At 40.3% G+C, this 20,484-nt stretch overlaps 1 protein-coding gene across 1 annotated transcript in view; it reads left to right on the top strand.

Annotated features, from left to right (window-relative positions):
• The window catches only part of SYNE2 (spectrin repeat containing nuclear envelope protein 2), a 343,575-nt gene that overhangs the window by 66,775 nt on the left and 256,316 nt on the right, over positions 1 to 20,484 (top strand). The window contains exons 3-12 of the mRNA XM_067468497.1: positions 4,181 to 4,242; positions 6,358 to 6,453; positions 7,640 to 7,717; positions 9,080 to 9,172; positions 11,328 to 11,512; positions 15,906 to 16,102; positions 16,312 to 16,412; positions 18,010 to 18,111; positions 19,345 to 19,482; positions 20,251 to 20,415. Coding sequence (XP_067324598.1) covers positions 4,181 to 4,242; positions 6,358 to 6,453; positions 7,640 to 7,717; positions 9,080 to 9,172; positions 11,328 to 11,512; positions 15,906 to 16,102; positions 16,312 to 16,412; positions 18,010 to 18,111; positions 19,345 to 19,482; positions 20,251 to 20,415 — 1,217 coding nt within the window. The remainder of the gene's footprint in view (positions 1 to 4,180; positions 4,243 to 6,357; positions 6,454 to 7,639; positions 7,718 to 9,079; positions 9,173 to 11,327; positions 11,513 to 15,905; positions 16,103 to 16,311; positions 16,413 to 18,009; positions 18,112 to 19,344; positions 19,483 to 20,250; positions 20,416 to 20,484) is intronic.

Genomic DNA, 20,484 nt, shown 5'->3' with positions numbered 1-20,484 from the left:
CCCTGTTTGCGAGATACTGTGAACAGAAAAAGATCAAATGTGAACTTTTAGCTTTCATGCCGAGAAGGGTTACACTAATATAATATAATCCTGGCTTTGAATGGGGAGCAAGATAATCCTTGGTGGCTGTTTGCATAATTCATGTTGACGACATGCAAATGAAGTTCAAACCACAGTGGCCTCCCTGAATGTTCCTGGCACTTTGAAAATAAAGAGCCCCGACACAAATATAGCTATCAAAAGAAACCCCAAATACTTCACGTCCCCCTGATGTTGACAACAAACAAACACTTGCTCAGTGTTAAGCATGCTTTTTTTGTGGCAAATTCGAATGAGCACTTTTGGTTTTGTTTCCTTTCAAGCCTGTTTAACAAAGGAAGGGGAATTTCACAGCACTCCAGATGTTTATTTGGCTGCAGCTTTCAGATGCCTTTGCCAGCAAAGCCAATGTTGAGGAATGCTGGGAGCTGCCGGTCAAAAACAAATGGGATGCCCTTTGCCCACCCAGAGTTTAAGATTGCAATTTATATGTGGAGCAGAGCACATATCCAATTCACATTATTTACTTTTGCCAGGAACATGTTTTGTGTATTTATTATTATTATTATTATTATTATTATTATTATTATTATTATTTCGGTTGCTTCTACCCCGCCCTTCTCACCCCGGGGGGGACTCAGGTTGGCTTACAAAAGCAAGGCACAATTTGATGCCCGCATCACATAACAGCAAAAGGCAATAACATCAGTTAACACAAACAGCAGTTCTAGCAATAACAACAATTAATAGAAAACAATAATTATTATAGGCAAAACAACCATAAAACCAATAAAAGCAATAAAACCAATACAAACCTCATTGACGGTCAGCGTTTCACAATCTCATAGTTTAAATTCCAATTCCACAATTCTCAGTCCTTTCAGTCCTATCCATCTGGTTTCCATATCTAATTGTCAGGTTGCCCAAAGGCCTGGTCCCACAACAACGTCTTTACCTTCCTCTTGAAGGCGAGGAGGGATGTTGATGCCCTAATTTCTTCCGAGAGTGAGTTCCACAGGTGAGGGGCCACCACCAAGAAGGTCCTGCTCCTCGTCCCCACCAGCCTCACTTGTGATAGCGGTAGGGTCGAGAGCAGGGCCTCCCCAGATGATCTCAAATTCCGGAGTGGGACGTAGAGGGAGATACGTTCGGACAGATACACTGGACCGGAACCGTAATGGGTTTTGTAGGTCAAAACCAGCACCTTGAATTGTGCTCGGAATTGAACCGGCAGCCAGTGGAGCTGACACAACAGGGGGGTGGTGTGCTCCCTGTATGCACCAATGCAATTTGAGATTGCATTGGTGGTTTCCATAAAAAGATGGTTTTTGGGATGCTTTTGCATAGAGATATTAGTGGTTTTCTGCTTTTTCCCCTCCATTATTTTTAAATAGAAAGTATGTGGTTCTATGTATTATCGAAGGCTTTCATGGCCGGAATCTCAGGGTCACTGTGAGTTTTCCAGGCTGTATGGCCATGTTCCAGAAGCATTCTCTTCTGACATTTCACCCACATCTATGGCAGACATCCTCAGAGGTTGAGGGGTCTGTTGAAAACAAAGCAAGGGGGGTTTATATATCTGTGGAATGCCCAGGGTGGGAGAAAGAATTCTTGCCTGCTTGAAGCAGGTCTGAATGTTGCAATTGGCCACCTTGATTAGCATTAAATGGACTTGCTGCTTCCTGCCTGAGGGTCCTTTGTTGGAAGGTGTTAGCTGGTCCTGATTGTTTCCTATCTGGAATTCCCCCTTTTTAGTGTTGTTCTTTATTTACTTTTTAGAGTTTTTAATACTGGTAGCCACATTTTCCTGGTTTACTCCTTTCTGTTGAAATTGTCCACAAGGGAATTCCTGCCATAGATGTAGGTGAAACGTCAGGAGAGAATGCTTCTGGAACATGGCCATACAGCCCAGAAACCTCACAGCAACCCTATGTGGTTTTGTTTCCATCTTTGATGTTTACAAAGGCAGTGACAGGCCTTCTTGCTGTCAGCTGGAGAAAGCTCCCTCTATCGGTATTGTACCAGCTGTGATCACACATGTAAAGGGGAAAGAAAATCTACATTTTTCCTCGAGATTGTAAAATTAGATTTTTTTAAAAATTGCAGCTCCTGGAAGAACACAACCAGAAAGGCAGATAATTATGCTAGATAGAGAACAATGGGAATTTTGATACCAAAAAAAGCAAGTTTTACAAGCTCTGCTTTTCCCCTGTAAGCATGGTTATTATTCTATTATTATTCTATTAAAACAAGTTGGAGGAGGGGAGAGAAAAATGCTACAACTTGCTACCCTAGTAAATGCCCCCATATAATTTAGAAAATTGGCCCCATCCTAAAACTACTTCCTACTTAGAGGAGTCCTGAATTGTAATATCTTAAAAAATTGTCAAAACATAGAAAAATATTTATTTATTTATTTATTTGCTTTACTTCTATACCGCTTTCTCAGCCGAAATGGTGACTCAAGGCGGTTTACATAGTAATCACAACAGTATCAAAAAGACAATTAAAAACACATTATACAAAACATACCAAGTCAAAACAATCATTATCATAAGCCTCAGCAAACAAATCAGAATCAGAGTCCGTAATCATAATCCTTATACCAATTCCTATGTTCGGTTGTACCATCTTCATGTATTCATTGCACTATTTAGCCAAACGCTTGTTTGTAAAGCCAAGTCTTGACCTTCCTCCGGAATGCCAGCAGTGAAGGGGCCTGTCTGATGTCCACAGGTAGGGCATTCCACAGCCGAGGGGCCACCACCGAGAAGGCCCTGTCCCTCGTCCCCGCCAACTGCACCTGCGATGCAGGCGGGACCGAGAGCAGGGCCTTCCCAGACGATCTTAATGTCCTAGTCGGTTCATAGGTGGAGATGCGTTCGTTGTATCTAAATCAAAATTTAGTGTCAAGACGAATCTGAAATTTGTGCTAAGGACAGTTAAATTCTATGAACTGCAAAAATAGTAAAAACAACAACAATCCACAACTGTATAACTGAAACTTCTGCATGTTTCTGCCTGTTTTGCACAATATTGTATCAAGCAGGCAAAATGTAAGCACATTTACATTGAAGAAGGTTAGAATAATGATTCCATCAGAGTTGGACAGTCTTATCTTAAATTACAGTTTTAAGATACCTACTGATGCCTCAATTAATATAATTTTATTGGTATCTATTTTTATTTTGAAATTTACCACTAGCGTCTGCATTTCTCACCCTCGGCTTATACTTGAGTCGATATGTTTTCCCAGTTCTTTATGATAAAATTAAGTGCCTTGGCTTATACTCGAGTATATACGGTATTCCAAAATCACACACACACACACACACACACATTCAAAATCCAAAACACTTTTGGTCCAAGGATTTTGACTAAGGGATGTTCAACTTGCTCCTGACACGATAAATAAATAAAATAAACTTGTGTAAACATTATCCTCAAACCTCCAATATGATGGAAGCTAGGTTAAGAGATGAGTAATTGCCAGACATAATCCAGAGTTTCTTGTCTTCTCAGGAATTCCTTTACATATCTCTCCAAGAGCAGTTATGCACTTCTCACCCTAAGCTGACATTGGTCATTTGAAATTCACTGGAGAATAATGAGTACCATTTTAAAATAATGTATATATAGAATTTAGGTCAAGCCGAAGAGCACTGGAGACTGATAATTGTCTCCCTAACACACTGTGATCAAAGTTAAATTGAAAGCGGGCCTGCTGCTTGTGTATATACACATTTATTCCATTTTTAATTCCCTCTGGCAAACAGGTTTTGTAGGTCATTTCGAATTCCTGCACAATCTAGTTGACTGGAAGTGTCCATAGGGCAAAGGAAACATATGTGCATCACATCATGGGAATTCAAACATCTCTTATAAACCTTTCAACTTTCTTTACAAGCGCTGTGTGACTTCAGAGGCATATTTTACTCTGAAATACGGATAGCTGGCCTGCCTTTTTCTTCCATTTCCACACAAATGACCAGCTGGGAAGTATCAGGCATCGGTCCAAATGTGTTTGATCTACTCTGTTTCCACAGCTGTGCAAGAATAAATATTGATGGATAATGAAGACTTTAGATAATCTTTTTTTAACTTGTGGATATTTCTTCTGTTTCTTTTTTAAAATACACAGCGGAGCAAGAGAATACTCAAAAGAAAACCTTCACAAGCTGGATCAACTCACAGCTGGAAAAGGTAAAAGGATAGGAGAAGAGGGGGCATATGACTCTTTAAGATCCATCCAGAATTAACAATGATGCAATAATCCCTTCTTCCCTGGGTTAAATAGCTGTTTCTTAGAAAAGTAATTACATTGGAAAGGGGGTGGGGAAGTGTCAGTTGGAACAAGTGGTACCTGCAGAGGGAATGCAAAGGGAGATGTGTTGTTGAAGGTGTCACGCTTTATCTCACAATTCAGCAGCAGATCAGTTCCACAACTTCAGCACTTTCCAGAAGCTTCTTCCTGGACAGTATTTTCAGTTAACTGCGTCCACAAACTGCAGTCACTCTGGAACTCTTTTACAGACACTTGAGCACATGTCCGGCCATTGTCAGTTTTACTATTGTTTTCCCCTCCAATCTAGATGACACTACAAACTTACCACAGCACACAGTTATATCTTGTCTTAGCAGACAGATTCTTTTAATCAATTACACAGAGCCTTCGACAAACAGCATCACAGCACAAGGAGAGAGAATACACTGTATATGACTTCCTTATATACAATTCTACACAATTACACATAGCAATCTCTGATTGGTTCCCAACTCATTAACTTAACTCAGACCCAGGATTACGTCCTTCACAATCACCTGGAATAGGCCAGAACACATTCCCCAAATGATTCCATATATACAGTTAATGCATGACTCCGCATTTCCAATAGAAGCCTATTAGCAGTGCATGACTCAGCTATATTACATTACAATACATTGTAAAACCTGACAGAAGGTCACTGAGACTAAGGATGCATCTACACCAGGCAGGGGCAAACTTTGGCCCACCAAGTGTTTTGGACTTCAACTCCCACAATTCCTAACAGCATCAGGCCCTTTCCTTTTTCCCCTCAGCCCCTTAAGCCATTTACCATCCTGCCCTCCAGAAATTTTATCAATCCACTTTTAAAGCCATCTACATCTTCTGCCATTGCTTGTTTACTCTGCCCATTTTACAAAAGTGAATGAATTAGGTTTATATCCCACTTCCCCAGTGCTGGAGATGGCATAGATGGTTTTCTTTTCTCCTACTTCATTGCCATAGCAACTCTATCAAGTAGGCCATGGTAAGAGAGAGAGAAAAAGACTGGCACAAACAAATCCATTGCTTTGTGAGAACTAGAATAAACATTTCCAAAAGTCACCCCAAGCACTTCCCTTTCAAGGACACACAAAATTAACTGACTCAAGTCCTCAATGGTAGAGACAGGTGATATCTGAGAACCAACAGAATGGTAGAGAATTATTTATTTATTATTTATTTACGGTATTTGTGTACCGCTGTTCTCAGCCCTCAGGCGACTCAGAGCTGTTCACAATAGCAAAATGCAATGCTTAAAATGTCATTGAACCGCTGTGAGTCGCCTTCGGGCTGAGAACAGCGGTATAGAAGTAAAGTAAATAAAATAATAAATAAATAAAACCGTTAAAACAATTAAAACAATAACATGATAATCAATCAATTAAACATCATATAACATCTCATTATCGTCTCATAGTTAAAATCAAGATCCAGTCTCATTATCCAATTATTCCATATTCCTATATTCGTTACACTGCCTATTCAAATGCCTGCTTGAACAACTAGGTCTTCACTTTCCTCCAAAATGCTAACAGGGAGGGGGCCAATCTAATTCATGTAGGAAGGGCATTCCACAGCCAAGGGGCCACCACTGAGAAGGCCCTGGCTCACGTCCCCACCAGATGTACTAGTGATGCAGGCGGGACCGAGAGCAGGGCCTCCCCAGATGATCTTAACTTCCTAGCTGGTTCATAGGAGGAGATGCGTTCGGACAGGTAAGTTGGGCCAGAACCATTTTGGGCTTTATAGGCTAAAGCCAGCACGTCTATGGCTTTTTTGGTCCTGTAATATATGTATGTATGTATATATATATATATATACATATATATATATATATATATATATATATGCATGCATGCAGAAGGTAGAGTATGTAGGTCCGGTTGCTAAATCCCTTGAATAACTTGAGATCCTCTTCTCTCAATGCCAACAAGAAAAAGCATACATTGATTGTATAAACAGCAGTGACAATACAACATTGCATAACCCAAATATAAATACATGTTTTGCAGCATTCGCCACCTTCCTTTATCTTGGATTTGTATGCAGACGTTGGAAGGGGACACTCACTTTTGGATTTGCTGGAAGTCCTTTCTGGAGAGCAGCTGGTAAGAACTGGAATGAACTTATACAGCAATTGGCAGGATCCATCTTCTAAATGTTGTTGAACTGCACCTTTTAGCATTCCTCACATTACACTATGCAATATGATTTTTGTTCCTGTGTTATAAATGTCATTTCCTAATTGGTTCTATCATAAGAACATGGGAAAAGTTTATTAAACAGCAAAAACTTAGTATTTGTGAGAAATCCTGCAGCACATTTTGCTATAGTTTTTCAATGAATATCTCATAGAGTTTCAACCAATTCAATATAGTTTGTGGCAGCCACAAAAATGAAGTTTCTGGAGTACAACAACAACTTTCAAAGCAAGTATCACACAATCAAACAGGAAATGAAACTTTCAAACCAGGAACAGAAATATTTCTGGGACAATTCTATGGTCAACTTCCATCCGACCAAAGAATAGCATTGGAGGCCTAGACATAATACATCTCTAGGCATTTTTTAGGTATGTCAGAATTGTTCTATGGTATGCTTTGGCCAAAAACACCAAGGTATTGTTCATTCAGGTAAGAAAAAATAGGTACCAAATTATACAACAATAATACAAAAGGTCTTGGAATGGATTGTTGGTCTAATATATATAAGGAGCCCCTGGTGGAGCAGTGGGTTAAAGCACTGAGCTGCTGAGCTTGTTGATTGAAAGGTCGCAGGTTCGATTCCGGGGAGCGGTGTGAGCTTCCGCTGTCAGCCCTAGCTTCTGCCAACCTAGCAGTTCGAAAACATGCAAATGTGAGTAGATCAATAGGTACCGCTCCAGCGGGAAGGTAACGGCGGTCCATGCAGTCATGCCGGCCACATGACCTTGGAGGTGTCTATGGACAACGCTGGCTCTTCGGCTTAGAAATGGAGATGAGCACCACACCCCAGAGTCAGACATGACTGGACTTAATGTCAGGGGACTACCTTTACCTTACTATATATAATTGTTTCATATGGGGTTGAACCCTATTCATGATTCCAAATGCAGCCGAACCACTTAATCAATTGGATCCATCTATATGTTGACTTATCAATCAATAATTTATTGAATGAGCCTACTCTGTATGAGATTATCTAGCCATGCAATTGTGCATTCTTGACTTATATGAAATGTGAAATAAAAAGGAATGGGCTCAAAACTAATATGGATGCTATGGTTCCTCCCCCCCCCCCTTTTTCTTTGTATAGCCACGTGAAAAAGGATCCAACACTTTCCAGTGCCGAAGCAACATTGAAAATGCCTTGACGTTCCTGAAGAACCGATCGGTCAGTTTAATTTTAATCTTGAATAGGTTTTGAGTTTTCTCAGGTGCTGAAATGCATCAGAAAATCTATTCCTTCAACCTTTGGGAATTCTTGATACACAAGGCCATGAATTATTCTGTTTTTCATATACTTCCACTGTAATGTGCTTCAAAGTATCTGTAAATGTTTATTAGGTTATCTAACTTAAATGTTAGTTTATTTATTTATTTATTTACTTTACTTATATACCGCTGTTCTCACAGCAAACAAGAACAGCAAGATTCAAAACTACAGAATAAAAACAATTCACAACCTAACACTATACACAGTTAACACCATTACTACGATAACCATTCAGCGTCGTCTCATCATCCAAAACATAATCCAAATTCGTCTTCCGTTGTTCCAATCACTGCACTAATTATTCGAATGCCTGCTTGAACAGCCAGGTCTTCAATTTCTTGCGGAATATCATTAGAGATGGTGCTAGTCTAATGTCTGTGGGAAGGGTGTTCCACAGCCGAGGGACCACCACCGAATAGGCCCTATCTCTCGTCCCCGCCACCCGTGCTTGTGAAGCAGGCGGGATCGAGAGCAGGGCCTCCCCGGAAGATCTCAAAGTCCTGGTGGGTTCATAGGTAGAGATGCGGTCGGATAGGTATCTTGGGCCGGAACCGTTTAAGGCTTTATAGGCCAACGCCAGCACCTTGAATTGAGCCCGGTAGCAAATCGGTAGCCAGTGGAGTTGGCGCAACAGGGGGGTTGTATGCTCCCTGCGTTCCGCTCCTGTTAGTATCATGGCTACCGCACGTTGGACTAATTGAAGCTTCCGGGCCATCTTCAAAGGCAACCCCACATCGAGAGCGTTGCAGTAGTCTAAACGGGATGTAACCAGAGCGTGGACTGCCGTGGCTATAGAGATCAACACTGCAGCATCATAACAGTGTGACATCACTTTCACTGTCATGGCCTCCTGTGTGAAACAGCATTTAACTAATGTTGACAGGAGCCTGGAGCTGCATTATAATCATTTTAACTATTTCTATTACTTTAGTTCCTTGGGGATTTTACTAGTTTATTATTTAATGATAATTTTATGTCCATTAGGATGGTGGGGGATTTATTAGATGGATTTTTATTTGATGGTTTTATATATATATATATATATATATATATATATATATATATATATATATTTGTGTGTAATTGCTGCTGTAAACCACCTTAGGTCTTTGGGAAAAGGCAGTATAGAAATGCCTCAAATAAATAAATAAATAAATAAATAAATAAATGTATTTATAACTATATTTACCTTATATCTGAGAATGCCAGGGTAAGGCTATAAATTCTCCTGTTCTTGTCCAAAAACCTTTGTCATTCCAGATCAAACTCATCAATATCCATGTTGCTGATATCGTTGAAGGGAAACCGTCCATTGTGCTTGGCCTTATTTGGACAATCATTTTGCATTTTCAGGTGGGTATTAATCAAAAGGGAAAAGAAGAGTTTTTGAATTTGATTTCCACACACCCACATCTTGAAACACTGGCTTTGCCAGTTTCGGTCTGCAGAAATGCTTTTCAAGTCTATCCTAATACATTTTGTATTGTGGATGAAAAAGACTTTAATAGGCAAGGGATCTGTTTCAAGCAATGGTGAGGCCAAGTGATGTAAAACTAACACTGTTTTGCCTTTGATCCTTGTAGCATTGTTGTTGTTATTTTATTTGACTGGCTTCTATATCCTCATAAATCTAAGATTAGTATTGCTATTTATTTATTTATTTACAGTATTTATATTCACCCCCTTCTCACCCCGAAGAGGACTCAGGGCGGATCACAATGCACACATACATAGCAAACATTCAATGCCTTTTTAAAAAGACATTCAAGACATACAGACAGAGGCAATTCAGCATTTTTTCCAGCTTCAGCTCCTGGAGGTTGCTTGATTTCATTCACAGGAGGGACCTGTCACTTCATCCACTTTGATGCTGAGCCTTTCATCGTTGAATTTCCTCCTTGCTCTTTGATCTCTGGCATTTCTTATGGTGTCATAAATTAACCTCCCCGCTTTAAGCCGTCCCTAATTTCTCTACTTACAGCTCAGCTGTTTTTGAACTGCTTAGGTGAACAGTAAGCTGGGCTATTAACAGTCAGGAGCTCAAACCGGACTTGGGCTTCGAACTTGCCAGCTTCTGGTCAGCAGCGATTTATTGCTGCTAGTGATTAACAAGCTGTGCTACAGCCCGGCCCTAACAGGTATTTGTTGACTATCTGAAACCCCCCATCGATCTGATAAAAAAATGAAACTTTTAGGAAATCCCTTCATGAAATATTCTCGCAAGTCTTTACAATTTGTCCTTCCTAACAACTTCCACAATTGTTTATGATATTCAATGAAAATGTGTGTGCTTCTGCTGAAGCAATTCTCAACCAAGGACTCTGTTATCCCAGTTTTCATATGGTTATTTATTTACTTATAAAAAAATAAAGCCCAAACAACCAAGTCCTAAATATCAAGAGTAAGATAGCATTCATCCTCAGTTTTGCATTTTGAAAGATACAGTACCTAAGGAAGAAAGAGAGAGAAGGCGATACAAAAGCCTGAGACCAGGCTTTTGGACAACAGACATAGAATCATAGAATTAAAGAGTTGGAAGAGACCTCATGGGCCATCCAGTCCAACCCCATTCTGCCAAGAAGCAGGAATATTGCATTCAAATCACCCCTGACAGATGGCCATCCAGCCTCTGTTTAAAAGCTTTCAAAGAAGGAGCCTCCACCACACTCCGGGGCAGAGAGTTCCACTGCTGAACAGCTCTCACAGTCAGGAAGTTCTTCCTCATGTTCAGATGGAATCTCCTTTCTTGTAGTTTGAAGCCATTGTTTCGTGTCCTAGTCTCCAGGGAAGCAGAAAACAAGCTTGCTCCCTCCTCCCTGTGGAGCTCCCTCTCACATATTTATACATGGCTATCATATCTCCTCTCAGCCTTCTCTTCTTCAGGCTAAACATGCCCAGCTCCTTAAGCCGCTCCTCATAGGGCTTGGTCTCCAGACCCTTGATCATTTTAGTCGCCCTCCTCTGGACACATAGATAGCACTTTGGACATGGAATTTGATATGGAATTGACTGGAATGGTGATACAGCTGTTAATACTGTTTTTTATTGTTTTAACGAATGTTTTACTTATTGTTTTAATTGTTATTATATTGCTCTGTTATATGTAGTGGCATCGAATTGCTGCCGAATGTAAACCGTCCTGAGGCCCCCTTGGAGGGTTGAGAAGGAACGGGATAGAAATACCAGAAATAAATAAATAAATAAAAAGTCTAGTTTTTAAGTGACACATTTCAAATAGGTTTTCCAGTTTAATAATAAAGAAAATAAATAAGACAGAGAAACACATTTCATCTGGAAAAATGAAATGCCCTAGTCAGAAAGAAGCCTATGTAGGACTTTCCTCTGCTAGGCATTTTTTCCTTTGAAGATTGCTCTTCTAACTAGAGCTGAAAAATTGCTCAAAAAATCATCAGTGCAAATTTGTTTTCGTCCCCCCCCCCCCCCCCGCCTTTTTTTACTATGGCTGTTAAGTGAAGTTTTTTTCTTTCTTTCTGAATCTTTTGGGCAGATTGAAGAGTTAGCCTGGACTCTGGCTGGTGGATATGGTCACCCTTCTGTGGAGACTCCATCTCCCACGGACAATACCTCTCCCACAGAAAGCCCTCCGGCTAAAAGAAACGCAAAAGCAAAAGAGCGATGGAAGATATCAGCCAAGAAAGCATTGCTCTTGTGGGCAAAGGAACAGTGCGCTAGGTAAGCAGCAATGGGAAAATCAGTCTCTTAAAGGTTCGCCATCACTACTCTAGGGTGGATCTTTGGCACTTTTGGTGGAAAGATAACATAAAATCATCTGGAGAACATAGAACATTCCTAGGGACAACATATTTTCTCCCAGGGCCCATTCTCACAGCCTTATATCCCAGAATATCAAGGCAGAAAATCCCACAATATCTTCTTTGAACTGGGTTATCTGAGTCCACACTCAGATAATGTGGGATTTCCTTCCTTGATATTCTGGGATATAGGACTGTGTGGAAGAACCCCTGGTCTTGTGGGTATGAAAATAGGGCCGTGCCTGTATTTTCTCTAACATTTTATCCTAAAATAAATCAGGTAGATATCTGATAGTGCAATACAATTTTATTTTCCCTTCCTGTCTCTGGTCAAGGTCTCTGCATTATCCTAAAATTTGCTCTGTAGGCGCACTTCCACACAGCCATATAACCAGAATACCAAGGAAGATATTCCACAATGTTGGCTTTGAACTGGGTTATCTGAGTTCACACTGCCATATAATCCAGTTCAATATGAATTTTATACAGCTGTATGGAAGAGGCCTAAGGTTTGCTAGTCCTCCAGAACAGGTTCTAACGGCAAACTGAGATTTATTATTATTATTATTATTATTATTATTATTATTATTATTGCTAAATGTATGTGCTTTCCCCCCCCCCCCCCCCCTCAAAACTGGGACTGGAAGCAGCTTACAAATTCCAACATAGCTCAAAATGTACAGGAGTTCAGCATTAAAATAAAACTAAATATAAATATAAATGCACAAATAAAATAACAAAAGAATTAAAACAATGTTTCTCAACCTGGGGGTTGGGACCCGGGGGGGGGGGGGGTACAAGGAAGTGTCAGAGGGATCACCAAAGACCATCAGAAAACACAGTATTTTCTGTTGATCATGGGGGTTCTATGTGGGAAGTTTGGTCCAACGCTCTTTGATTGTAGGTTAGCTATAAATCCCAGCATTTACAACTTCCAAATGTCAAGGTCTGTTTCCCCCAAACTCCACCAGTGTTCACATTTAGGCATATTGAGTATTCGTGCCAAGTTTGGTCAAGATCCATCATTGTGTGAGTCCATAGTGACCTCTGGATGTAGGCAAACTACAACTCCAAAACTCAAGGTCAATGCCAACCAATCCCTTCCAGTATGTTCTGTTGGTCATGGGAGTTCTGTTTGCCAAGTTTGGTTCAATTCCATGGTTGGTGGAGTTCAGAATGCTCTTTGATTGTAGGTTAACTGTAAATCCCATCAACTACAACTCCCAAATGACAAAATCAATCCTCCACGCCCAACCCCACCAGTATTCAAATTTGGATGTGGCAGGTATTTGTGCCAAATTTGCTCTAGTCAATGAAAATACATCCTGCATATCAGATATTTACATTAGGATTCATAACAGTAGCAAAATTATCGTTATGAAGTAGCAACAAAAATAATTGTATGGTTGGGGGCCAACACAACATGAGGAACTGTGTTAAGGGCTCATGGCATTGGGAAGGTTGAGAACCACAGAATTAAAACCTTTTAAATCTCAAATTTGTCATATGGAATCGTGAGATTAGCATAGGACTGCCCCAAAGATTCAAAACCCATAACAAAAAGCATCTGTGCATAAAGGACTTTCTTCTATCTTGTGTTCTTTCTCTGCCCATGAAAGCAGTGAATCAGAAATAGAAGTGACAGGGTTAACACACTCCTCTCTTTATGTCTTGATTCAGCATGCTTACATAAAAAGTGAGTAAGAATAGAGAGTAAAGAAAAAGAGGATATGACTCCTGTACTTGTGATGGTTGTATGGAAGAGGACTTTTCAACAGTTCACATTTGCTCTGTCTTGTTCTTGCTAGCTAGAAATGGGCCTAAGGACTGCAGGTCAAGAGTTTAGTTATGGTGTTGGTGGTTATGTTCCTTCAAGTCATTAATGATTTACAGTGACACTAAAGTGAACCTATCATTAGGTTTTCTTGGCAAGATCTGCCTTCCTTTAAGACTGGGAGAAGGTGGAGCATAACTACAGGACTACATAGCTGCAGTCCTCTGACGCAGGATTTCTGCAAAAGTTTGATATGACATCCTAGATTCCCTTGGAAGGGGGACTTGGTGTAACATCTACCAAAAAGTCCTCATGGGAAAGGACGGCAACACATTGTCTCCTGTGATAAGGTTTTGAATGGAGTAAAGAGCTTTATTCCTGTCCTAACAGAATAACTTAGTCAACACTGGCTAATTTCTATAAATTACATGACAGACAAGAAAATGAATTCTGGGGCTAGTTCAGGTGCCTTTTCCAGTTTGTGTATCAAGGTGTTACTTCTTTGAGCTACAACTTCCAGAATTTTCCAACTACCATCACCATTGGATAGGACTGCACATGTTTGTTTGTTTATTTATTTATTTACTACGCTTATATACCGCAATTCTCAGCCTACTGGCGACTCATTGCGGTGTACAACATAGAAAAAAGGTGCAGAATACAACATACAATAAAACAATCCACAGTACATAATTATCAACATCATCAACACATCAAAACATCAACCTTACTACAATACCATTCCGAGTCGTCTCATCGTCCAATTCACAATCCGATGCCATTTCCGTTGTTACATTCCTATGGTTGTTTAGCCTGCAGAAGAGAAGACTGAGACACGATGAGTGCTATGTGAGGGGAAGTCATAGGGAGGAGGGAGTGGACTTGCTTTCTGCTGCTCTGGAGATTAGGACACGGAACATTGGCTTCAAACTACAGGAAAGGAGATTCCACCTGAACGTTAGGAAGAATTTCCTGACTGTGAGAACTGTTCAGCAGTGGAACTCTCTGCCCTGGTGTGTGGCAGGGGTTCCTTCTCTGGAAGCTTTTAAACAGAGGCTGGATGGCCATCTGTTGGGGGTGCTTTGAATGCAATTTTCCTGCTTCTTGGCAGAATGGCGTTGGACTGGATAGCCCATGAGGTCTCTTCCAACTCTATGATTCTATCACACATCAAACTGCTTGAGACCTTATAGGATTTACAGTACAAAAAACGTTCTCAATCTCTACTAGTGCTGAACACAAACTCAATAAACACATATCAAACCCATGAGATCACTGAATTCAGTCAAAGCGTTAGGTCTTTGTTCACCTTCCCACTTACTTGCCGTATGTAAAAATTGCTGTTCTGCCAGGACTAGTTCTGACTCATGGATGCCCCTTCTGGGCATGGCTGTGTTCTCAAACAAACAAACACATTGTCTGAAGGAACATGAGTGGCATTTATGTTGAATATATATGAATTTATTTGCAATGGATGTATCACTTCTGGGTTGGAAACCATATTCAAAGTCATAGATACACAAGGCTGAATCCAGTCCTATTAATTTCATTGAGTTCACTTGGAAGAGAGATCACCAATAAATATAAGATATCTCAGGAATCTGAATATATCCCATTGTGCCGCTCAAGTGGCTTACACTAAGATCCTTAGAATGCTACAGTGTTGTTTATTTATTTATTTACTATATTTGTACTAGGCATGGGCAATTCATGGTTCTAAATGGTTATAAAGTACTTAAAAAACTAAGGGGAGCTTGTGCTTTGCTTCTACAGTGTTGCTAAAGATCTGGTGGTGAAAATTTCAGAACTCTAACAAAACTTTCAAAATTTCGTTATAATGGTGGTTTTTAATTGGTTTTGTCATAAATAACGAAATAATAATGACATTTTGAAAGTTTTGTTAGAGTTCTGAAATTTTCACCACCAGAACTTTAGCAACACTGTAGAAGCAAAGTACAGGGCCCCCTAGTTTTGTAAGTACTTTGTAACCATTTAGAACCATGGATTGCCCATGCCTAATTTTTACCCCTTCTTTCTCAATTCTGTGGGATGTGCAAAGCATCTAAAGTGGAATAGAGTGCTATGACAGTATGGTGCGATGTGACCCTAAATAATAATTGGCAAATGATGAATTAGCCTTCCCCAAACTGTTACCAAGGTAGAATGTAAGTTATCTGTTGTTGCACGATAACTTACATTCTACCTTGGGATAATGGGGGTTGTAGTTCAGAATATCCAGAACAAGCCAGGTTTGCAAATTATATGCACAGTATATTAATGGCCCCTAGAGCTTCGAAAAGTTACTTGTTTGGATTATGATCCCTAGAAATCTTCAGCCAATATTTCCACTGGTCAGTTGTAGCCCAAAAAGTAACTTTGTAAAACTGTGATATGGTGGAGGTGGTACAGCAAGATAAATTGATCCAGATTTTCATAGTTGATGGAACTTAACCACCATTTACAGGAGTAACTTGATGGATGCTTTTAATATATATTATATTATAATATAATGTAATATTATATTATGTTTTTGGTACAGACATGGATTCATCAGCATTGCAGATTTCAAGTCCAGCTGGAGGAATGGGTTGGCTTTCTTAGCTGTCATTCACGCCTTACGTCCAGGTTTGGTTGATGTGGAGAAAGCAAAAGGAAGGTCCAACCAAGAGAATCTAAAGGAGGCCTTTGATCTTGCAGAGAAGGAACTAAATATTCCACGGCTGCTTGAACCTGAAGGTAACTATTCTGTTTCATACTTACTTTGCCATTGGTCATGTTGTATTTAACTCCACTCTTAGCAGCACATGGGTTTTGTCATGAGTTCTTTCATCTTCTTCTAAAAGAAGGGGGATCCTATAGTGATATGTTGTGGACATTCGAGACATTTTCCCCTGAAAGCAGGCATGCAATCTAGGAGTGTTTTAACTGTTTCTGCCACTTCCTAGATGTTGATGTCACCAATCCAGATGAAAAGTCCATCATGACGTATGTGGCTCAGTTTCTGCAGTATTTCAAAAGTTTACCTTCAGCTGAAGAAGAAGTTCAGGTAGGTAACATCTTTCATGTTGGAAGTAAATTTGGCGAGATCAGAACATTCATTGGGCAAGGATTTCCCCAAGAATTGTTGAGCATGTTTTAGAGCAGAACTTTCCAAACATTTTTAGACATGTGTCATTTCGCAAAAAGGTAATTCAGTTTTACTAGCAAACAAGAGATCAAACCAAATAAAAGATATGGACACAAAATGTAAGGATACAGCATATCTCATGAAAACTTTTCATGTATATATTTCTTCTTATTTTGCATAGACTGAGAGGGTTTCTTGTTATGTCAGAATGCTCTGTTTAGAGTATCTTTACAATAATGGGACAAATGATGCAAAAAGAGAAGAAAAAAGATTAGAGCAGTAACTAGTACACATCCTTTCTGACCCTTGGAGCCCTTAGACACAGCCATATAACCCAGAATATCAAGGCAGATAATCCACAAAATCTCCTTTAACTGGGTTATTTGATTCCACACTGCCATATAATCCAGTTCAATATGGATTTTATACAACTGTGTGGAGTGGTCTCAGTTTGAAGGATTGTGTTACCATAGCATTCATACTTTCTTCACATCTGTTGTAGTAACTAATCATAGTTTGTGGCTGGTTAAGAGAACATCTTGGTTGACACCAGAAGCAGCTTGAAAACCGTATTGTCGAAGGCTTTCATGGCTGGAATCACTGGGTTGCTGGAAGTTTTCCAGGATTTATGGCCATGTTCCAGAAGCATTCTCTCCTGACATTTCGCCTGCATCTAAGGCAGGCATCCTCAGAGGTCATGAGGTCTGTTAGAAACTAGGCAAGTAGGGTTTATATAATGTGCAATGTCCAGGTGGGACATTGCACAATTGTCCCACCTGTCTGTTGGCCAATTGCAACATTCACACCTACCTCTAACAGAGGTAGAAAAGCCTCCCACAGAATGGTAAAATATCTGGGCATCTCCTGGGCAAGATCCTTGCAGACAGCCAATTCTCTCACACCAGTTTCTCAAGTTGCTTCTGACATGAAAAAAGCCTCTCAGCAGAAAGACAACAGGGGCAGCCACTAATAAGGCCTTCCTTCCTTTGCATTCCACCAACTGAGCTTGTGATGGTGATGAGATTGAAGAAGGGTCTTCTCATGATGATTTCGGGGTCTGGAATGGCTTATATAGGGAGGTATGATCTGCTATATAGCCTGGACCTGAGCTAGGCAGGACTTCGTAGGTCATACCCAGTGCTTTGAATTGGGTCCAGAAGCAAACTGGTAGTCGGTGAAGCTGTTGTAATGGGGGAGTCGACAAGAGAGATAAAGGGACAGCAAAGTCTAAGTACATGGACACACTTCTGCAGTTCATGTCGCTAGCCTTAGTTAAGGAAAAACCACAGTACCTGCCATTGGCGTCAGCTCATTTGGCAAAGCAGCTTCCAAAATTATGTTGGTGTGAGTGCTTGCATTGCTTTCACAAGGGTTGAAATGAAGACCTTTCTGAAAGGGGGAACTTCCTTGGGAGTATCTTTGACACAATGACCTTTTCCTCAACAATGGACTGCTGGAATATTTAGGAGGGTTGAGAATGAGATACATGTTTGCAACTTTCTGTTCCGTTTCCCAGGGGAAAGCGAATGAGACCTTGAGTTGGCTGGGAGCTCAAGAAAAGAAGTTAACAGAGTTGCGGACTGAGACTGACAATGCACCCTTCTATGAGAAATACAAAGTAAGTTCTCTTTGCTCATTTCATAAATTTAGAGATAAGAAATGATTTCCAGGAATACATTCCTGTGACTAAACCAAGGGCTTGCATTTTTCATGATTCTGTAAAATAATGCTGCAGAGTTCTGTCTCCTTAACTTCTTGACATCTCTTTGTCAATTTGAATGATGTATCAGAATTACACAACATTCTATCAGAATTACGCAACTTTGGTTGAGTTTTGACTTCTCACAAACTTGCTAAAGTCTTTCTCACTGAAATGAAGTTTGCAGTCAGAATTGGAAATGACTTGAAGTCCCAGTTTAAGGCAGTGTTTTGATACAACATGGCCCATTGTTGTCCTGTACAAGCCACCAGCCTTGCGGGCTTTAATGACACAATTGTTCTTGTTTTGGCCATGATGTTTGAGGTGACTCCATGGATTCCATAGGGTTTTCTTCAACAAAGACTACTCACAGGTGATTTTGTGAGTTCCTTCCTTAGAAATACAGCATACAACACCTTGAATTTTTTGGCAGTTTCTCTTCCAAGTACTATCAAGACTGACCCTGCTTAGCTTCCAAAATCAGATGCTATCTGGTGCCTTTAAGGTATTTAAGCTACTGCTCATCCACATCATGTTCTTATTTAAATAGCCAATGTGGAGTGATTCACCTTTTCTCTATCTCTCTGACTGATCCAGGGATGAGGAACTTTTTGACCACAGTCCAAATAACTCCTTACCAAAAGTTGTACTGGGTGGGAGAGAGGAAAGTTACAAACTTCAGCTTTTAGAGCAGTAGTTCCAAATCTTTTTTTGACCAGGGACCATTTGACCAGGGGACAACTCTCCAACATTAGTAACAAAAGGGTTACAAATTAGTTTTTGGTCAAATTTAAATTCGGTTTGGTTATTTAGGGTGATGATTCAAAAAATTGCATTGGATAGACCATATCAGCTCTAGTTTCTGATACAGAACATATGCCATCCAGTAGTCACCATTACAGAAAACCACATTTAATAACCCTCGGCACTATAAGAGGGTTTCACAAGATCAGTTGCTCTCATCACAACAGTGTAGTAATGGTGAGACCATGGATCATATTTTAGTTCTTGCGGACCACTTGTGGTTCATGGACCACAGATTGGGAAGCACTGTTTTAGAGTGACCAAGATTACCTTTCCCCCTTGCCTAATTCTTCCTTTGCTGTGAAAGTATTTGACACAAAATGTGAGCTTATATATTTTCTTTCTTAGGAGATGATGTCTTTTATGGAAACATTTGATGAGGAGAAGAAAGCTTTCCTGCCTGTCTTGACATCCAAAAGGAAAGCTCTGGAGCTGAGTGAAGATCAACTGCAGATGGGAGAAGCATGGGACAGCTTGTCCTCACAGGTCATTAGGGGTGTTTAATAAACCTTACCTTTAAAAAAGTAAGATTTGGACTACCGTTTGAAGGGCATTGCAGGAACTGTAGTCCTTTATCAAAGAAATAATAGAGTTGGGAGAGACTACAAACATCAGCTAATCCTTTTTACCATGCAGGAACACACAATCAAAGCACTCCTGACAGATGGCCATCCAGCCTCTGTTTAAAAACCTCCAAAGGTTTTTCCAAAATTCTGTAGAAACATTATTTCTTCTTCAAAGATCATGTCATTAGAACATGGGTGCCAAACTCAATTTCATCGAGCACCGCATCAGCCTTATGGTTACCATCAAAGGACTATTGAATTCTCAGACAGAAGATCCAGGAATACAGAGGGCCAATTATATTTTTTAACATAATGGTCAGTGATCTTTAGTCTTTGCTCACTTTGGGTTCTCAGATGTTACAGAATGACAAGTCCCATCATTTGATTATCTGCCAAGCGCACTGGGGGGTAATGGGAATTGCAACATAACAGGTTAACCGACTAGACCAGGCCTGGGCAAACTTGGACCCACCAGGTGTTTTGGATTTCAACTCCCACAATTCCTAACAGCCAGTACGCTGTTAGGAATTGTTGAAATCCAAAACACCTGGTGGGCCCAAGTTTGCCCATGCTTGGCCTACACTTTCAGGCCTCCAGATGGTTCCTCAGTAACAACGTTGAGAAGGTTTGTATGAAAACATGAAGTAAGACAATTTGTATTGGACATCTCTGTCTTTTCTTAATGTAGATTGATGAATGGAAAGGAAAGCTGGACCGTTTGTTACCTCCGCCTTTAGATACGATTGAGTTGTGGCTCCAAGATGTAGAACAGCAGATGGCCGAAGATCTCCCTGATTCGCACCACCGCTGCAAGGCAGTGGATGTCCTTCAAGGAAGAATGAAATCCCTCCAGGTTAGTAGCAGTGAAGTGTGATATTCATTGCACAGAAACGCCATTCTGTTTCTCTCTCTCTATCTGTTG

This window comes from Anolis sagrei, chromosome 1, assembly GCF_037176765.1.
Source record: "Anolis sagrei isolate rAnoSag1 chromosome 1, rAnoSag1.mat, whole genome shotgun sequence".
NCBI classification, from domain to species: Eukaryota; Metazoa; Chordata; class Lepidosauria; order Squamata; family Dactyloidae; genus Anolis; species Anolis sagrei.
Note: the sequence above shows the minus strand (reverse complement) of the source record. Positions and strands in the feature narration are given on the sequence as shown.